Here is a 16,217-nt window from a genome sequence, read left to right as displayed (position 1 = left end):
GACCACCTTCTTGAAATCCCTTCAGTTCTAAGAATTATATGCTACAAATTGATAGGTTCAGTAGCCATATCCAATTACTGCTAACTACATACTTTTTGCTCCTATTATAGTAATCTAAATTTCAGGCTCAGTAAGCTCTACTACTATGCCATTACAAACAATTAAATTTGCATGTAATACTAATACCTACCTCAACTTAGTCCCTTACATGTGAGCGACTTGATAAATCCAGGAACTGCCCAGGACACTACCAAGCAATTTGCATAAGGCTAATGAATAGTGCTGTATGCATATGCGCATGCACACACACCCACTTAAGCTAACCTTTACAATTTATAAAGTTTATAAACGGGGATAAAGATAAAGAGATGTTCTAACTAACTTTCAAAGTTAAAGACTTTACTATCCAAATTACACCTAATCTGAGGATCAAATATACAATGCAAAAACATAACACATTTAATTTAGTGATAATGGATTTAAATGGATTCACCCAAACAAGCATTATGACTTCTGATTATAACTAAAGTAAATTTAAATTTGCTTTTCTTTTAAAAAAATGTTTATTTTATTTTATTTTAGAGAGAGGGGAAAGGAGAGAGAAAGAAAGGGAGAGAAATATCGATGTGAGTAACATCGACAGGTTGCCTCTTATATGTGCCCCTTACACACAAAGGAAGGAGCATGGAGTCCTGTAACCCAGGCATGTGCCCTGAACCTGCAACCTCTCAGTTTGTGAGATGATGCCCAGCCAAGTGAGCCACACTGGCCAAGGCTAAATTTGTTTTTCATTTCCATAGGGTGGATACTCTATAAAGAATACTTTTAAATTGAAATAACTACTTCTCACCTTGAGGTAGCTTTTTAAAAATTTTTTGAGAATATTTTTTTAAAAGCAAGCAATGATCAAATCATAGTTTATGCTAGTCTTAATATAAAATCAAGCAATGAATTAAATTACTGCCTTGTTTTTGTATAACAAGTGATACAATGGACAGCAAAGAATGAAACAGTAAAGACTACTTAATGGACAGATAGAACAGGAAAGATAATTTTCCTCCAAAGTTATCACTTAGCATTTTTACCTGATTTTACTTATATATTAAATACTTAGAAGATGAGAAATATTCACATTCAAATTTAAGCCACAGATGGAATTTAAAATTTTTAACAGTTGATATAGCTCCTGTCTTGAATACAGATAATAAGAAATTACAGATTTTGAAAATTAAAATCAAATGCTAGCTGATAAAACATATGAACAATGTCATTAAATCTGATTTCTAAGTCCAACAGAATTGTTTATTCAATAAACAGATACAGAAATACTATATTAGTAGAATATACAGAATTAAGAATGCATCAAGAACACACAGCGGGCAGTATCTTACTTTCCATGAGGAAATGCTAGAGATCTCAAACTAAGATCAGCAACAAGGCAAGAAAAAGATGTCCTGTCTTCTCAACTTTTCAACAGTGTCCAATACAATTAAACAAAAGGCAATAATTAGAGGCATGAAATTGAGAAAAGAAGTAAACCTATCCTTATTAGCAGATGACATGTAGTATGTCTAAAAAATGCTTTAATTGATAATAAATCTCATATAAAGAGTGAAACAGTTAAGGCAGATTATAATATTAAAACGTCATTCTTTCATACAAGTGATAACCAGTTAGAAAATATAATGGAAGAGAAGAACACATTTACAATAGCAACAAAAACAATATATATAAGTATAAACCTAAGAAATGTTCACATTCTATAAAAAGAAAATTTTAGGCTCTTGAATGGCACAAAGAGATTTGAATAGAAAGACTTTCACTGTTCTTAGTTGAACTCAACAACATCATGATGCTAGTTCTTCTAAGGTGATTTACAAATTTAATGAGATTAAAAACATTTTAATCCCCATAAAAATTTTTTTCTGGAACTAAAACAAACATTAAAGATCATATAAAAAAACAAACATAAAAGAATACCCAACAAAACCTTGTAAAAAAAAAAAGAACTATGAAATGGGAATGGCACTTCAAAATACTAAAACATGCTATATAAAACCACAATAATTAAAACATAGTGAGATACTATTTCTTAACCACCCAAATTTGTAGAACTTAAAAAGCTAGACATCACATTACAAGGCTATGGGAAACAGGCACTTTCACGTACTGCTTGTGGGAAATAAAATATAGTTCTCTCCTACAAAGCAAATTAGGCAATATTTAATAAAACTACCATGCATTTATTCTTGATTATTGCATGAATTCCACTTTAGTAATTTATCCTAATATATCTCCAAAAATTTGAAAAATAGGTCTGCATAAGGTTATTAGATTTACAAAAGATTACTCATATGGCATTATTTGCTATTACAAAATACTGGAAACAATCTAAGTGTCATTACATAGGAGAGCAGTTTAATAAACTAGGATATATACACACAATGGAATACTATGCAGCTGTAAAAAATAGGACTTTATGAATTTACTAAGAGTAATACTCAAGACATATTAAGCAAAAAGAGGCAAAATAAAAAATAGTGTATACCCATTATTTTAAGACCAGGAACTAAAAATGCATATATGTATCTCATTTTTATTTAAAAAATAAATAATTAAAAAAATAAAAACACAGAAGGATAACCAGAAACTAAAAAAATTAATTACCAACAGAGCATGGGTGAAAATGGTATAGAAGAGAAAGGGGAGGGAAGAAGGTAACCTCCAAGTATATTGTATCTTCTCTTTAAATTTTAATTTTAGAATCGTATTATGTTTTACATATTCATAAATAAAAGTAAACTAATAAGAATAGAGAAAAACACAAACTGACTACAAATAGAAAAAATAGAAATTTTACTGCATTTTAAATAAAAATACCCAGAAAAAAAGAATCCAATCACTATGAATTTTTTTAACACAATTACTTTACTGATTACACAGCTTCAGTATGAACACAAAACGAATTGCAAACAAATCTTTAACTCTACTTGGCAGGTTTGTTGTTGGTTATGGGTAGAGCAATTCTTCAAGTATTCTCTATGTATTACAGAACTAACAAGATGAGTAAATATATAGGGAAATAGGGCTCTCAATGCAGGTGAAGGGGAATACATGCAATGGAAGAAGGCAAAAAGAAACTTGTGTGCATTAATAATTAGGAATATCAGTACAGCCTTATGATTTTCAAAATATGTGATTTTTAAAACAGTTAAAATTAACACACTTCCTAGCTCTGTCCTTTCAAAGAAAGGGCCTGAAAGAAAAGATAATCCAATAACATTGAGCAAACCTACTACCCAGATCTTGGTTTCTATATACCACTCCACACTGAAAGGATCAGGACTTCTTAGAGAAATAGAGGACGCCAGAGAGCTGGACAAGCAAAGCACAAGTTGCTCCTGGACAAGCTTATCTTGTCAGAAAGCGAAAAAAAGCTCAAAAATAGTTGGAACATGTTAATAAGATACAGAAGTTATCTTGAAACAAATCCTAGTGGCCAAATTTAATAACATAATGCAAAATGCACAACATGATGGATTTTAATACACTGTATAAAATAAAAAATGTAATATATAAAAGTAAAAATACTTTTCTTTTAGATTGCAAACTAATAAATATAGAAGGAATAACAGAGTTAGGAAATAGGCATTGTATATCCTTCATGATAAGTGATTCAGGCAAGAATCATCAGTGGAGGTTAAAACTATTGAGTAAAAGTTTGATGGTTTACACGATCTCAAAGTATGTCCCCACAGGTAACTTATAAATTATAAAAGAGAAAATGAAGAAACCAGGAGGACATCACCGTAACCAAAGCTAACACCAGCAGTAATGGGACAAAGTGACATCACACACTTCCTGCCAAAAATGCTGAACCTAAATCTAATCCTGAAAAAGTATCTGACAAATTCAAATTTTATAATGTAATCATCAGCCTATACTGTTAAAAAATGGCAGTATCATGAAAGGCTAAAGAACTAAAAGATATGTAATACAAAATCAGACTGGAAAAGTGGGTATGATTGCTAAAAAAGACATCTTTAAGCCAACTGGTAATATCTGAATAAGCTCTGTATATTAAATAATATAATTATATTCATGTTAAGTTTTCTGAAGTTCATAACTACTACTGTCACATAAGAGAATGTTTTTATTCTAAGGTAAATATACGCTTATATTCCCGAGTAAAGGGAATTAATCTAAATGATATCAAAGGATTAAAGAGTAATAATAACACTAATAATAATGAATGTATGTGTATGCATACACCCCATCACATAAAAAGAGAAAAATATAAAGCAAATGTACCCAAAATAACAACTGGTTGATATTAATGAAGTGTAAACAAGAGTTCACATAGATAGCACAAAAAGAAAAATTAATATTTTTTTAAAAATGGCTGCCCTGGCCAGGTGGCTCACTTGGTAGGAGCATTGACATATACCCCAAGAAGCTGAGGGTTTGATTCCCAGTCAGAGCACATACCTCGGTCGCAGGTTCGATCCCCAGTCAAGGTGTGAATGGGAGGCAACCAAACAATGTCTCTATCTCTCTCTTCCCTCTCTCCCTCTCCCCATTTCTTTTCTCTCTCTCTAAAGTCAAGAAATATATCCTTGGGTGAGGATTAAAAAAAGCAAACAGGATGAGTAAAAAGGGCTCACCATTTCTCTCTCAAAGAGATTTTTTACTACTACGGTATATTGAATTAATACATCGTAATGATTACAAGGCTACCTGGTAACACTACTCAGAAATTCAGAAATTTGACTTTTTAATGGTGTAAACTAAAAAAATTATACCAAACCACTTAAGCACTCTTGACCTATTACTTGTGAGTGCACTTGGAGGTACAGCCTGCTAAGGTACTAACGACTGTTTATGAAGCACTAAGTGGTCTGATCTGAGCTCAAGTACACTGAAAATTCACTCAATCTATAAAATTATGGAAAGTGTGGTCAAACCGGGCATTATTACAGACAAATTTAAATTCAGCCCCATCTCTAAAGAACTACAGGTTATTTACTTTCTGCATAGAGCCGTAACTTACAGCCTCTTCTTTGTCCTGTTTTAAAAGAATGTTCCCATGGACCATATGTATGTTTAAATGAACATATCACTTATTTAAAATCAACCAATGGACAAAAATTTCATCCAAAACCATGAAAGATGTGTTTGTCATGATTATACAGCAAATACTACCTTTGTGCACATAGCAACCAACCATTAAACACTATAAGAATTTACCAAATACTACAAACTCAAGAAGACAAGAATTAAGTACTTCACATATTTCACAATAAGACATACAATCAAACAATATATTCTATATAACTTTACGTGAATACTGCTTTATAAAAAGCAATATTTTAGTTTCCCCATATGGTAATAAAAAAAATCTTTTACTAATAGAAACAAAATGTAAACATACCAAGAACATGAAATAATACCCAAAGATATTTAACAACTATCAATAATGAAAAATTATGTATAAAACAATGCTCTATAGGATGTAAAGCAAGTCTATCACCAGGGAAGGGAATGGAAAGATGAAGAGGAGAGTGTGGCTTTAAAAGCTGTAGCATATACTTTCCTAACTGGCAATTAAGGCTGACACTTAAAATATCAACGTATGGTTGCCTCTCGTGCGTCCCCTGCTGGGAACTGGCCTGCAATCCAGGCATGTACCCTGACTGGGAATCGAACCTCGATCCTTTGGTTCACAGGCCTGCGCTCAATCCACTGAGCTACACCAGCCAGGGCTACAATTTTTTTTTTAAAAAGAAGTAACTCACATGCCTCAGAAGAAAAGTTTGAGTAATGAAACTTTTTTCTATGTGTTATTTTCTAAGATTAAGTAACAGCAATTACTTAAGAAATTTAAAATGGCAAAAATAACATCTCACATATGAAAATGTTTTAAAAATAAAGATGAAGTACATTAAACAAAACAGGCTATAGATAGTATTGTTATTTTTATAAGTGTTTATAAATATAAGTTAACTCCCCAAAGCAGTACTACGATAGATCAACAAAATCCTCACAAAGAGAAAAAAGTATTCAGTAAATTGAATAAAGCAAATGGTACCCCACTTGTGGAAAATATTATAAAGTACTATACAGAAAAAATAACCAAAATACTAAAGAAAACCTGTTTTTACTTAACTTTTAAAAAATCCAAACAATACCAATACCGTTAAGGTAAGTTCAAATTAGTAGTTTCATTTACCCTTTCCCCCCTTAACTGAAGTGGAGTCCTGGTTATCATCTCTAGAGCTATGATAGGGTGTGTCTAGGCTCTGCTTAGAGATGACAAGTACCACTTGAGCAGGTGCCCTATACCAGATGTCACCTAGAAGTTTTGTTCTGGATGTAGCCCTGGCTAACACGGTGATGCCAAGTTAAACCAGTTATCTCAGCAACTAAATTGGTCTCATTACAATACTTATTAGACCAGCTATTGTCAAACTTCAACATATTTAAGAATCACCTGTGGCATACTTTTTTTAAATACAGAGTTTCACACTCTTTGTATCTAAAATCACTGATCAATCAATCTTTGCACCACTAAAGCAGGATGACTAAACATCATAGGCCTCAAGATCTGAAGAACATAGCACTACCTATGAGGTATGCCTAAAATATTGAACTTAAATGTTATCAACCTTTAGATCTAACTATCAGTTTTCAGGAAATGAATACAGAAAGTAAAGGAACAGGTTTACTGACACTAGAAGGAAGGGATCAAATAAATCCAGAATCTGGGACATTCTAAAGCATAGACAACCCCATTACTTCAACAAATCAATGGCATGATGGGAAAAAGAAAAGGAATTATTAAGAACTAATGGCATAAAACAACCGAAACAAAAGATTCAGCCAATTCTCTTACAGTAAGATGGGGAAGACCCTGCAAACACTGACTTAGATATTAATAGAACTATGCACCTACCTTTTTTAGCCAACAATTCAGAATGTGGAAGCTATTTCTAGTATCACCAAGAGATTCCAGTTCTAGCAATAGGTTATTGAAATGTACTCTGTCAACAATGTATACATCTTGTACAAAGGTATTAATTTTTAATTTACAATATAATGAATATGCAAAAAGTATCCAAGCACAAGAGAAACTCCTTTATGTTTCAAAACAAAAATGTTACACTATTTTAATATTATAATTCTTGGAAAGCTTAATGAAATTCATAATCTGAATGGTACTGAAAGTGACAATTTACTCTAAACTATCTCTTTATTTCAAGCCCCTCAAAAGTTTTATTTATTAAGTGGGTGCATTAATAAATTTTATAATAGGTAACCAATACCAGTATCAATCAGCATATACGCATTTTTGTGTACTTTGGAATAGAGAGAATCACTCTGCCTATTTCCTTGGCTCTGCTGCATGGATAACTGAACTAACCATATTATTTACATTTATTTTAATTGCAAAAGCCAATACTTTTGCTTTTCATAAAAATGCTTACAATTTAAAGTTATAAGATATCTGAAGATAATCTTTAATCCTAACGTTTCAATTTTTTGTTGTTTTCGTTTTTTTCAAGATTTTATTTTTAGAGAGGGGGAAGGGAGGAAGAAAGAGAGAGAAAGAAACACTCATGTGAGAAACAATGATCAGATGCCTCTTGAACACACCTGGACCAGACTGAACAGAACCCACAACTCAGGCATGTGCCTGGACTGGGAATTGAACCAGTGACCTCTCTCCTCAAGGGATGAAACCAACAGAGCCATACTGGTCAGGCCAACATTTCCATTTTTAACTAAAGTTTAAGTTTGATCCTTAAAACAGTATCTACTTCTAAATAGTTTTCCCTAGTATCAAAATTCATGATATGACTTCTCAGTTTTTAAAGTTGTGGAACTAAAGTAAATAACACATTTTTAGTAGGACTATCACGATCATTATATTTCAACAAATGTAATTACTACTCTAAAATACAATGTTCTAAAACAATGTAATCAATGACTGCTACAATTCTTCTGAGGCTTGTTTAGACAAGTTTAAAAACAAAAATTTAAATATAAATATCTTGTTTAAAAAAGAAGCCTCCAGTTAGAATGGTAAATGAGGAACATAAACAGCAGTTAAGAGACTTGCCTTTTGGGGGCTGCTGGTTCAAATATGAACCTTAAAAGAAGGCTAACCAATCAAAATTTATTGTAAACTGTTTCATAGTAAATATGCCAATATGTGGACCACTGCCTGAGGCTTAAAAATCTTTATCATGGTCATATACATTTTTGTCATATTATAGTTTAAACAGTAGGAAAAAATTTGTTAGGTTTCCCAAACTATGCTCCATAGAACTCAGTAGGTGCTCCTCAAACATGGATTTTCACACCACACCCTTGTGATATGTGGTGGGTGTTTGGGAAATACCATTTACTGTAGGGGAGAGGTAATACCTAGCGTTTCTCCAAATGGTCTAGGGTTCCACAATGCACAATAACAAACTGGTCTGTAAGAAGTCCTGCAATACAGCAACCAAGTTTAGCTTTATTGCTTAAATTCATTTGGCCTTTTTCCCCCAGGAAACATATACTGACATCAGGAAAACGAGTTTTTAATACAATACGAATTGTGATTTTTCTACTCTAATTGACCCTGAATAACAACAAGTGTGGTGATGATGGTGGTGGCAGATCAAAGAAGCAGAGAGTCACCCCCAACCCTGCCCCATATGTCTCTCTAAGTTCTAATTGTGACAAGCCCCATTTTTACCAATAAACTTTAACAGGGTCTATATCACTCTGGAAAATGCCCCAAAAGCGGCCTTCACCAAATAATAATAAATACTCTAAATACTTTACCTAAAAATATGTATTGAGTACTTGCTTGCTGACTAATGTAACTAAACTCCAATGAATTAAAATATTTGTTTTTTCCTTCCTTTCCAACTTCTAATATTATTCAGTTTGGAAACATAAAAGATTCACAGAAGAGATATGCTTTTCTAGCAAAGTTATAGTGAATTTCACACATGAATCCACAACAGAGTAGAGGTGGGATTATAAGAGTATTCATATTTAGAAGTAGACATTTTTAGTTAACATCTGAGAAAGAAAACATAAATGCAAAAAAGCATATAAACATTTTTGAGAGTTAGAGTTTTTAGTTTGAAGCCTCAGTGAAATTTTTATCTTCAGTAAACTATCTATCTTAGAAAGAGTTAAGATTTATTTCTACTTTGGGGCAAATTTAAGCTGCTTAAAATATAGTTTGTAAGATATAGCAGTAACCTAGCTGAGCTCTGATCAGTCTTTCTCATCTTTCTCCATTTTCTACTCTTCCTTTTAACAAATCTGTGTGCCCTCTAACATGTAATAGAATATTAGAAGATATCAAAACCAGGTTTGTTCAAAATGAAAGGATGTAGTTTAAAATTAAATTTAAAATGTACCAGTATACATGAATAATTTATTTAGATACAGTTGTTCTTCCAGTCGCCGTATTACTTTTATTTTCCTTCCTTGAATAAGGTGAACAATCACTGTTTATCAATTCACAAACTCAATGTATTACTTTATTTGCATACTTATTACAATTTTGAAACATTCTTTCACTTAACCTCATCATTTGTAACAGGCTTTCTCTTAAATGAAATGATCTACATGGTGGACACTGACTACAGAACACAAGTGGGTATCGATTCTATTTGACTGATAACATAAACACTACTGGTATAATTTATGGAGGGCTTTATCCACCAAGGGAAAAATAGAAGAAATTCATAATGCAATTGAAAATTCACTATGGTGGGTGGAACTCCACAATTAAGTTTCTGACTATACTAAAGGTAAGTGTAAAAAAGTTAATAAGAAAATCAGTAACACATAATTTTATGTGATAAACTGTTAATGTCTAAGCTATTTCACTTCCTTTCCAAAATATCAAGTTTTACAATGAATACATCAAGTTAATTTTGACTATAGTTGTACTATGAGAATCAGTAAAGAAAATTCTTCAAGTAAGTATTTGAAATATTTACCTAAATCTTCATACCAAGGCTTCAAATTCTTAATGGAAATAAGAGTAATAATTCTTCCCCCAACCTCAGCACCAAAATAGAACAACAAAAAATTCACAAAGTAAATAAAGAAAACACTGGGTATAGATATACTCAGACATAAATTTAACCACATATAATTTCCAACTATATTTTAATGTCTTAAAATCATTTATGACTAACAAACTGAATCATAATACACAGATTAAACATTACAAAGCACATGTCAGGAGCACAACTTTTTTGTCCAATTAACAAATGCCCCTAATGCAATATCAATTTTTTTTGCACTTTAATTTCTCTATTTACAAAATATGTAAAAATACCCCATCCTTTTATACTTTAGGGGTAATCTAATAATAAGCATTTGAGGAATATATTGAAGTGCACATGCCAAGAAAGGAACTAAGTGCAAAGAAAATATGTAGACATCACAGATGATTAATACCCAATTTTTACAGAGTACTTTTACACATTATCAGTAAGCACTGACATTCGAAAAAATTAAATGCCAATGCTGAAACAAATAATCAATTGCATTTTCAATTTTAGACTTTGACAAATCTTTGTAGACAATCTGTAACTGAACAAATGTATGTTTGATACAATCAAGCTAAATTTTGGCAGAGCACTAAATTCAGGTCTCTATATTTAATGACTAGGTATGTTTGTATCAAAACAAACATAAAAATGTTAGACTACATACATACATGGCCAGCACACTCATTTGCTCCTAGTTTTTAAATGTAATATTATGACGATATAGGAGAAAATACAAGGCTAACAGCCATTATGCAATTAATAATAAAATTACAAAGTAATGTCAGCAAACATTACACTTGTAGAGTAAATGAGAACTACTACATGTAAGGATGGTCTTACGATAGGTCAAATGAATAAGCAGTTCATATTAAAGAAATCATCCCACCTATGACTTATAAAACACAGTATCTGGTCATCAGAAACCATGATATTCAATTTGATACACAACAGAGGCAACTTACAAAGTCACTTGTAAGTTGCTATTACTATTTCTCACTATGAAGAGGCATTCTTATGGTTAAGTAACAGAATCACTGTGAAAGCTTGGCATCCTGTCTGCCAGTTAAGATTTTTTTTCAGAGGAAGGTGTAAAACCCAGCATAATACATGTCTTCTAACTGTGCAATATTATATCACTATGATAAAAAAAATCTTTCAAGGTTGGTAATACCCAATTTTTGACCAGCATTATTTCTTTTGTATTTCTTTAGAAGTCATGCAAATCTTCACATGGTTTTATTTTCCAAAACAAATGCTCAACCTTTTCTCCTAGTAGCCTAGCTACAACCCTACAAAAACAAACCTAGAGAGTGACATATGGAGGAAAAACAAGTTTAGTTAAAGACATAGATGAAAAATCAGCTTCTAATAAGAGATGAAAGTTCAAACTGATCTGAGAACAATGTAAAAAGTTGCAAACAATCTGGAAGCTATACGTTAAAAACAGTACCTATATAAGCACAATCAGCCGATGATATGACCTCCAGACAGAAATAAAAAACTGGATAAACAATATTTATGTAACTTGTAAAAAACTGGAAGTCTAGTCATTTATGATTATACTAAAACCCTGTTAGGATGAATATAAATTCCTCAGAAAATACACATCCATTTCATGAAAGTTACTATATTATGTAGTAACTTACAAATATTAAATTTTAATCAATGAATGAATCAATCAATCCAGTATTAGGCATAACTTTAAATGTGTATTTTAAATAGTCTAAAATCCAAATGCTCAAACTGAAAACAAGGACACGCATTAACAGTATTCCCCTCAATATTATAAGCGGAAATGAACAAGTAAATATCATTATAAATATAAAAATTTCTACTTCTCACCACATTACTAAATCAATGTTTAGAGGTTTTGTTTTATTTTGCTATTTGTTTTAGTACTTAAAAATGTACTCTAACACACATGCCACCACACACACGATAGATAACTAACCATATTTAATATTTTCTGGACTTCTTTGTAGCTCAGTAACTACCCACAGTTTTGTGAACTCCTCAGCTTCAAGCCTGAAGTCAATCTATGATATCCAATAGAAAGGACACCTGTGCAATTACTCCATTCCTATTTCGGAATGTTAAACATAACACAGAGTATCCACACTGGGATATTACATTTGGAGCAGTGATAAATGCCAAACTCAAATTATGCAGAAGCCACATTATTTTAAAAAGGCCATCCTATAATATCATTATTAAAAAGTACTAAGTATAAAGAGCAGTATTTAGTTTTAAATAACAACCACCAAGTAAGTACCTTCTATGGGTAAGTAAACATTAAAAAGAAAAGATCACCTCGTAATAAATTACAATATAAAAACATTCCTAGTGAACAAAAACTGGAAAACAAAAATAAAGTTGAATCACAAAATATACCATCTACTTATTACATACCAACTGAATAAGAAGTTTATCTTGCGATAAACAGAAATCCAAATGATAGTATTTTCTTTCATGGTACCCCTAAATTCTCCTAAATATATAACAATCCTTTCGAATGATTTTACATGACTTGAAAATTCAAAAAAAATTATTATGAAAGTACTTGTGGTCACCTACGGCACCAACATGTTACACTATGTAGAAATATTCTACTGAAAAACTACTCAATGACACAGTTCCACACAAGAGGTTTCATTTTATAAAAATCTTTAAAAGGCAAAGAAGTTTCTAAAACAAAGAAAATTTTCCCAAAGAGATACAAGGTTTCACTAAGTATCTTAACTCTTTACTAAGCATTACCTTTCTGCCCCTTTTTGGATATCAAGCAATCAATAACAATGTCACAAAGAATGTTTACCAAGATGGGGGGGAGTGTCACCTGTAATGATTCTGTATAAAAAATGTAAACAATCTTAAAGTAGGTGAGGGAAATTTTCACCATCCTACAACCTCACTTTATGGATATTTTATGTTTCCCAAACTGAAATTACCAGAAGTTTATAAAACTGTTTGGTGTGCAAGGTTTGTTTTGTGTGTGTGTGTGTGTGTGTGTGTGTGTGTGTGTGTGTTTGCTAAAAACAAACATCCCCACAAGTCTCTTATTTCCAAATACTGTGCAAGAGTCACTACTACTCACCGCAAGTAATACTGTTTTAAAGCAAAGGCAGCGTTAGAACAACTTCTGGGAAAGTTGAACTCTTCAACAATTTCTCCCCACTGATTCTTCTCCGAAACCTGTTAAAAACACAGCCACGCTTTTCTGAAAATGCACAATCCAAGGAAACTCTAACCTAACTATGAAATAAATACCCATTCTACAGAGATCTGTAGCTACCCAGGCATCAATGGGTGTTTCGGATCGATCCGTAAGAGTTACTAAGCAAGGACTGCTTTAATCACTGTGTTTTCACCCGAGAGCCTTGTATTTAATAGCACTTGTTTTGTTTGGGGGGGGCGGGAGGGGGGTCTGGTGGGTTTGTTTTGTTTTTGAAGCCCGGACAATAACCAATCGCAAGTCCCTCTGTCGCCCCCTTTTAAATCTCAACGCGGTCCGTTTACACTTAAAAAAAAAAGTTCAAAAGGATCAATACTGTTCCGGACAGCGACGTCCGCAGGTTCTGGGGGGGCCGGGGCCGGGGCCGATTCCGATCCCTCTCCCAGATCTATCCATCTCCATAGGCCCTTCTTTGAGGCCTACAGCTTCTGCCTAGCCTTGAAGCCTAAGATGGCTATTTGGAGACAGGTCCTGGTTTCTTTTGTTAGCTGTATAAACCGAGGGCGACGGGGCCGAGGCTGTGCCCCCGGCTGCCGGGATCATTTCGCAGCCGATTATCGATGTTAAACCTGCCCGCGCTAATTTTGAGTTGCACGAAAACTGCTCTCAGAGTCTGTGTGTCTCTGTGTCTCCGCCTGTGCTAGAGCGGCAGCGGCGGCAGAGCAGAGTCGCGAGCGAGCGGGCGGGCGCGGGCACGGGGCGGGCGCGGGGCTTCGGCGGGCGCCCCGCACGCCCGCACTCCCCGCCGAGGCGCTCAGACCCCGCCGGGGCGGCCGGGCAGCGGGCAGGGCGCGAGCCGGCGCCGGGCCGCCCGCCCGCCCGAGCCCCGCGCCCGCCGCGCGCACGCGAGCCACCAGGCCAAAAACAGCCCCGCCGCCGTCCGCCTCCGTGCCACCGGCTGCGAGCAAAAAGAACGCCTTTTGCCCCCGCGGGCCACCCCCCCGGCCCCGAGCGCCCACTGCGGGGTCAAAGGAGACTTTTTGGAGGAGGCCAGCGAGAGGGAAATACAAATTAAAACTTCCACTCACCTTCGCGAATCCGCCTAAAGTAGTGACTCTGGTGTAGAGACCGTGAAGATCCAGCTCCTTCCCACCCACCGCAGGGATTTTTTTAAAAGGCGACCTGCGGGAGAGAGAAAGCCCAGCACTTGTCAGCCGGGACCCCGAGCCGGCCCGGGCGGGAGAGCCCCGTTCGCCCCAGCTCGCCCGGCGCTGCCCCCCCGGTTCTGCTCTCACCCTCTGCTGTGGTGGAACTGCCGCAGCTCGTCCAGGAAAGCGAGTCCCTTTCTCCGCTCATCCGGAGGCGCCTTCCCCGTCGAGTTTGCCATTATTTTTTCAAAGGAGGTTTAAAAAAAAAACCCAGATCGGTGTTTTAAAAGCGCCCCCCGCTCCCTGCGCTTCCTACCAGAGCCCGGAGCCCATTCCTCGGCCGGCGGCGGCGGGGCTCAGTCATGGGCCGGCGGTGGCGGCGGCGGCGGCGGCGGCGGCGCAGGGAGGGAGGGAGGGAGGGGGAGGAGGAGGAGGAGGAGGGGAAGGAGGGAGCGGGAGGCCAAGGGGAGAGGAGGGAAGGAGGGAGGGGAATTTCTAAAAAAGTTTAAAGAAATCGGAGCGAAACTAGAGGGGCAGGCGACTGCCGGATCCGCGCGAAGCCGCGGGGCGAGCGCGGCCCCCACCCCTTCCTTCCCTCCCTCCCCGCGGCCCGGCTCTCGCCCGCCTCTCAGCGACGCCGGCTCTGGCGGCTCAGCCTGGGAACGCGATTCAACATGGTGCTGCTGCCGTGGGCGCGCGGGCGAGCGAGGGGCAAGGCGAGCCGACGGTGAGGGGTCGGGGTGGCTGGAGGCCCGGGAGTTTCGGCGGCCGCGGCGGCGGCAGCGGCGGCGGCGGCGGGGCTGGGGCAGGCGGGGCTGGGGGTGGGGAGGGGGAGGTCTGTGTGGTGGTTTGTGGAAAGCGGGACGACAGCGTGTTTTCCGGCCGCGGCTTCGCGGGGCCCTAGCACACATTCAAGCGCGGCCTCGGCCGCCGCGGCTGGGGCGTCCAGAGTAGCAGGCACCGGCGGCAGCCGAGCCGCTGCGCGCTGCCCGCCCGCTTCCCTCTCCGTCAGCCTCCTTCTCTGCTGCCGCCTGCGCCGCCGCCACTGCTGGGCAGCTAGCGCCGCACAGCGACCCCCGAGGGCCGGCCGCGGCACTGCGCCCGGCTCCACACCGCCCCGGCAGCTCCTCGCGGGGAACAATAGACTCGGCTCGCCGGGTTTAGGGTTCATCTGCAATGTGCCGCACATTTCACACGCACACAAAGCCGGCGGAAAGGGGGGCGGCGCGGGGAAACGGCCACTACCGGTTGTTTCAGGGTTAGGGGTGGAGGCAATGTTAGCGTCCCTGGCCCAGCTGTTTGGAGAGCTGCCTGGGAGTCCCCTGCCTGCCCGACGGAACCGGCGTGCGGCTCGGAAGGAAAATGAACCTCAGAAGGGCAGCTGCTCGCGCTACGCATCATTCAAAGATTGGAATAAAGTCAACATGTTACCTTTAAAAAAAAAAGATCTAAAGGAATCTGCTTTTCTGAGCCTTGCGCTTGTATTTTGGGGTTTGGTTAGCACATTGTCCATTGAATTATCCACAAACTTACTTTAGCAAACTATAAATTAAATACAGTGTGAACTGTCCTAGTTCCGTGGAAATAAAGCTTCTAATTCATCTTGCCTTTGGTTGATTTCACGTATCAAACTAAATTATGCTATACTGATTTATGCAAACGGTAATTAAACTGGTTGGGAAGTAATCTTTTGAACTTTGACAATAATTAGTGATTATATTTTTATATTAAGTATCTTAAAAGTAAATGCGTTTAAAATAACTGAGTAAAACTTTGTTTTTTCCTTATTTTCTCTCACCTGTCTTAAATGCGATGCCTGTTTAAATA

General features: G+C 37.0%; 1 protein-coding gene across 1 annotated transcript in view; it reads right to left on the bottom strand.

The window, feature by feature from the left end:
* ARID2 (AT-rich interaction domain 2) overlaps window positions 1–14,917 on the bottom strand; it is a 155,855-nt gene extending 140,938 nt beyond the window's left edge. The window contains exons 1-3 of the mRNA XM_037162322.2: window positions 14,538–14,917; window positions 14,331–14,424; window positions 13,165–13,262 (exon numbers count right to left, since the gene is read on the bottom strand). Of these exons, the coding sequence (XP_037018217.2) occupies window positions 13,165–13,262; window positions 14,331–14,424; window positions 14,538–14,629 (284 nt within the window). The 5' untranslated portion in view covers window positions 14,630–14,917. The remainder of the gene's footprint in view (window positions 1–13,164; window positions 13,263–14,330; window positions 14,425–14,537) is intronic.
* Between the last annotated feature and the right edge of the window lie 1,300 nt (window positions 14,918–16,217).

This window comes from Artibeus jamaicensis, unplaced genomic scaffold, assembly GCF_021234435.1.
Source record: "Artibeus jamaicensis isolate MK-2021 breed Jamaican fruit bat unplaced genomic scaffold, CSHL_Jam_final contig_233, whole genome shotgun sequence".
Taxonomy (NCBI): Eukaryota; Metazoa; Chordata; class Mammalia; order Chiroptera; family Phyllostomidae; genus Artibeus; species Artibeus jamaicensis.
Note: the sequence above shows the minus strand (reverse complement) of the source record. Positions and strands in the feature narration are given on the sequence as shown.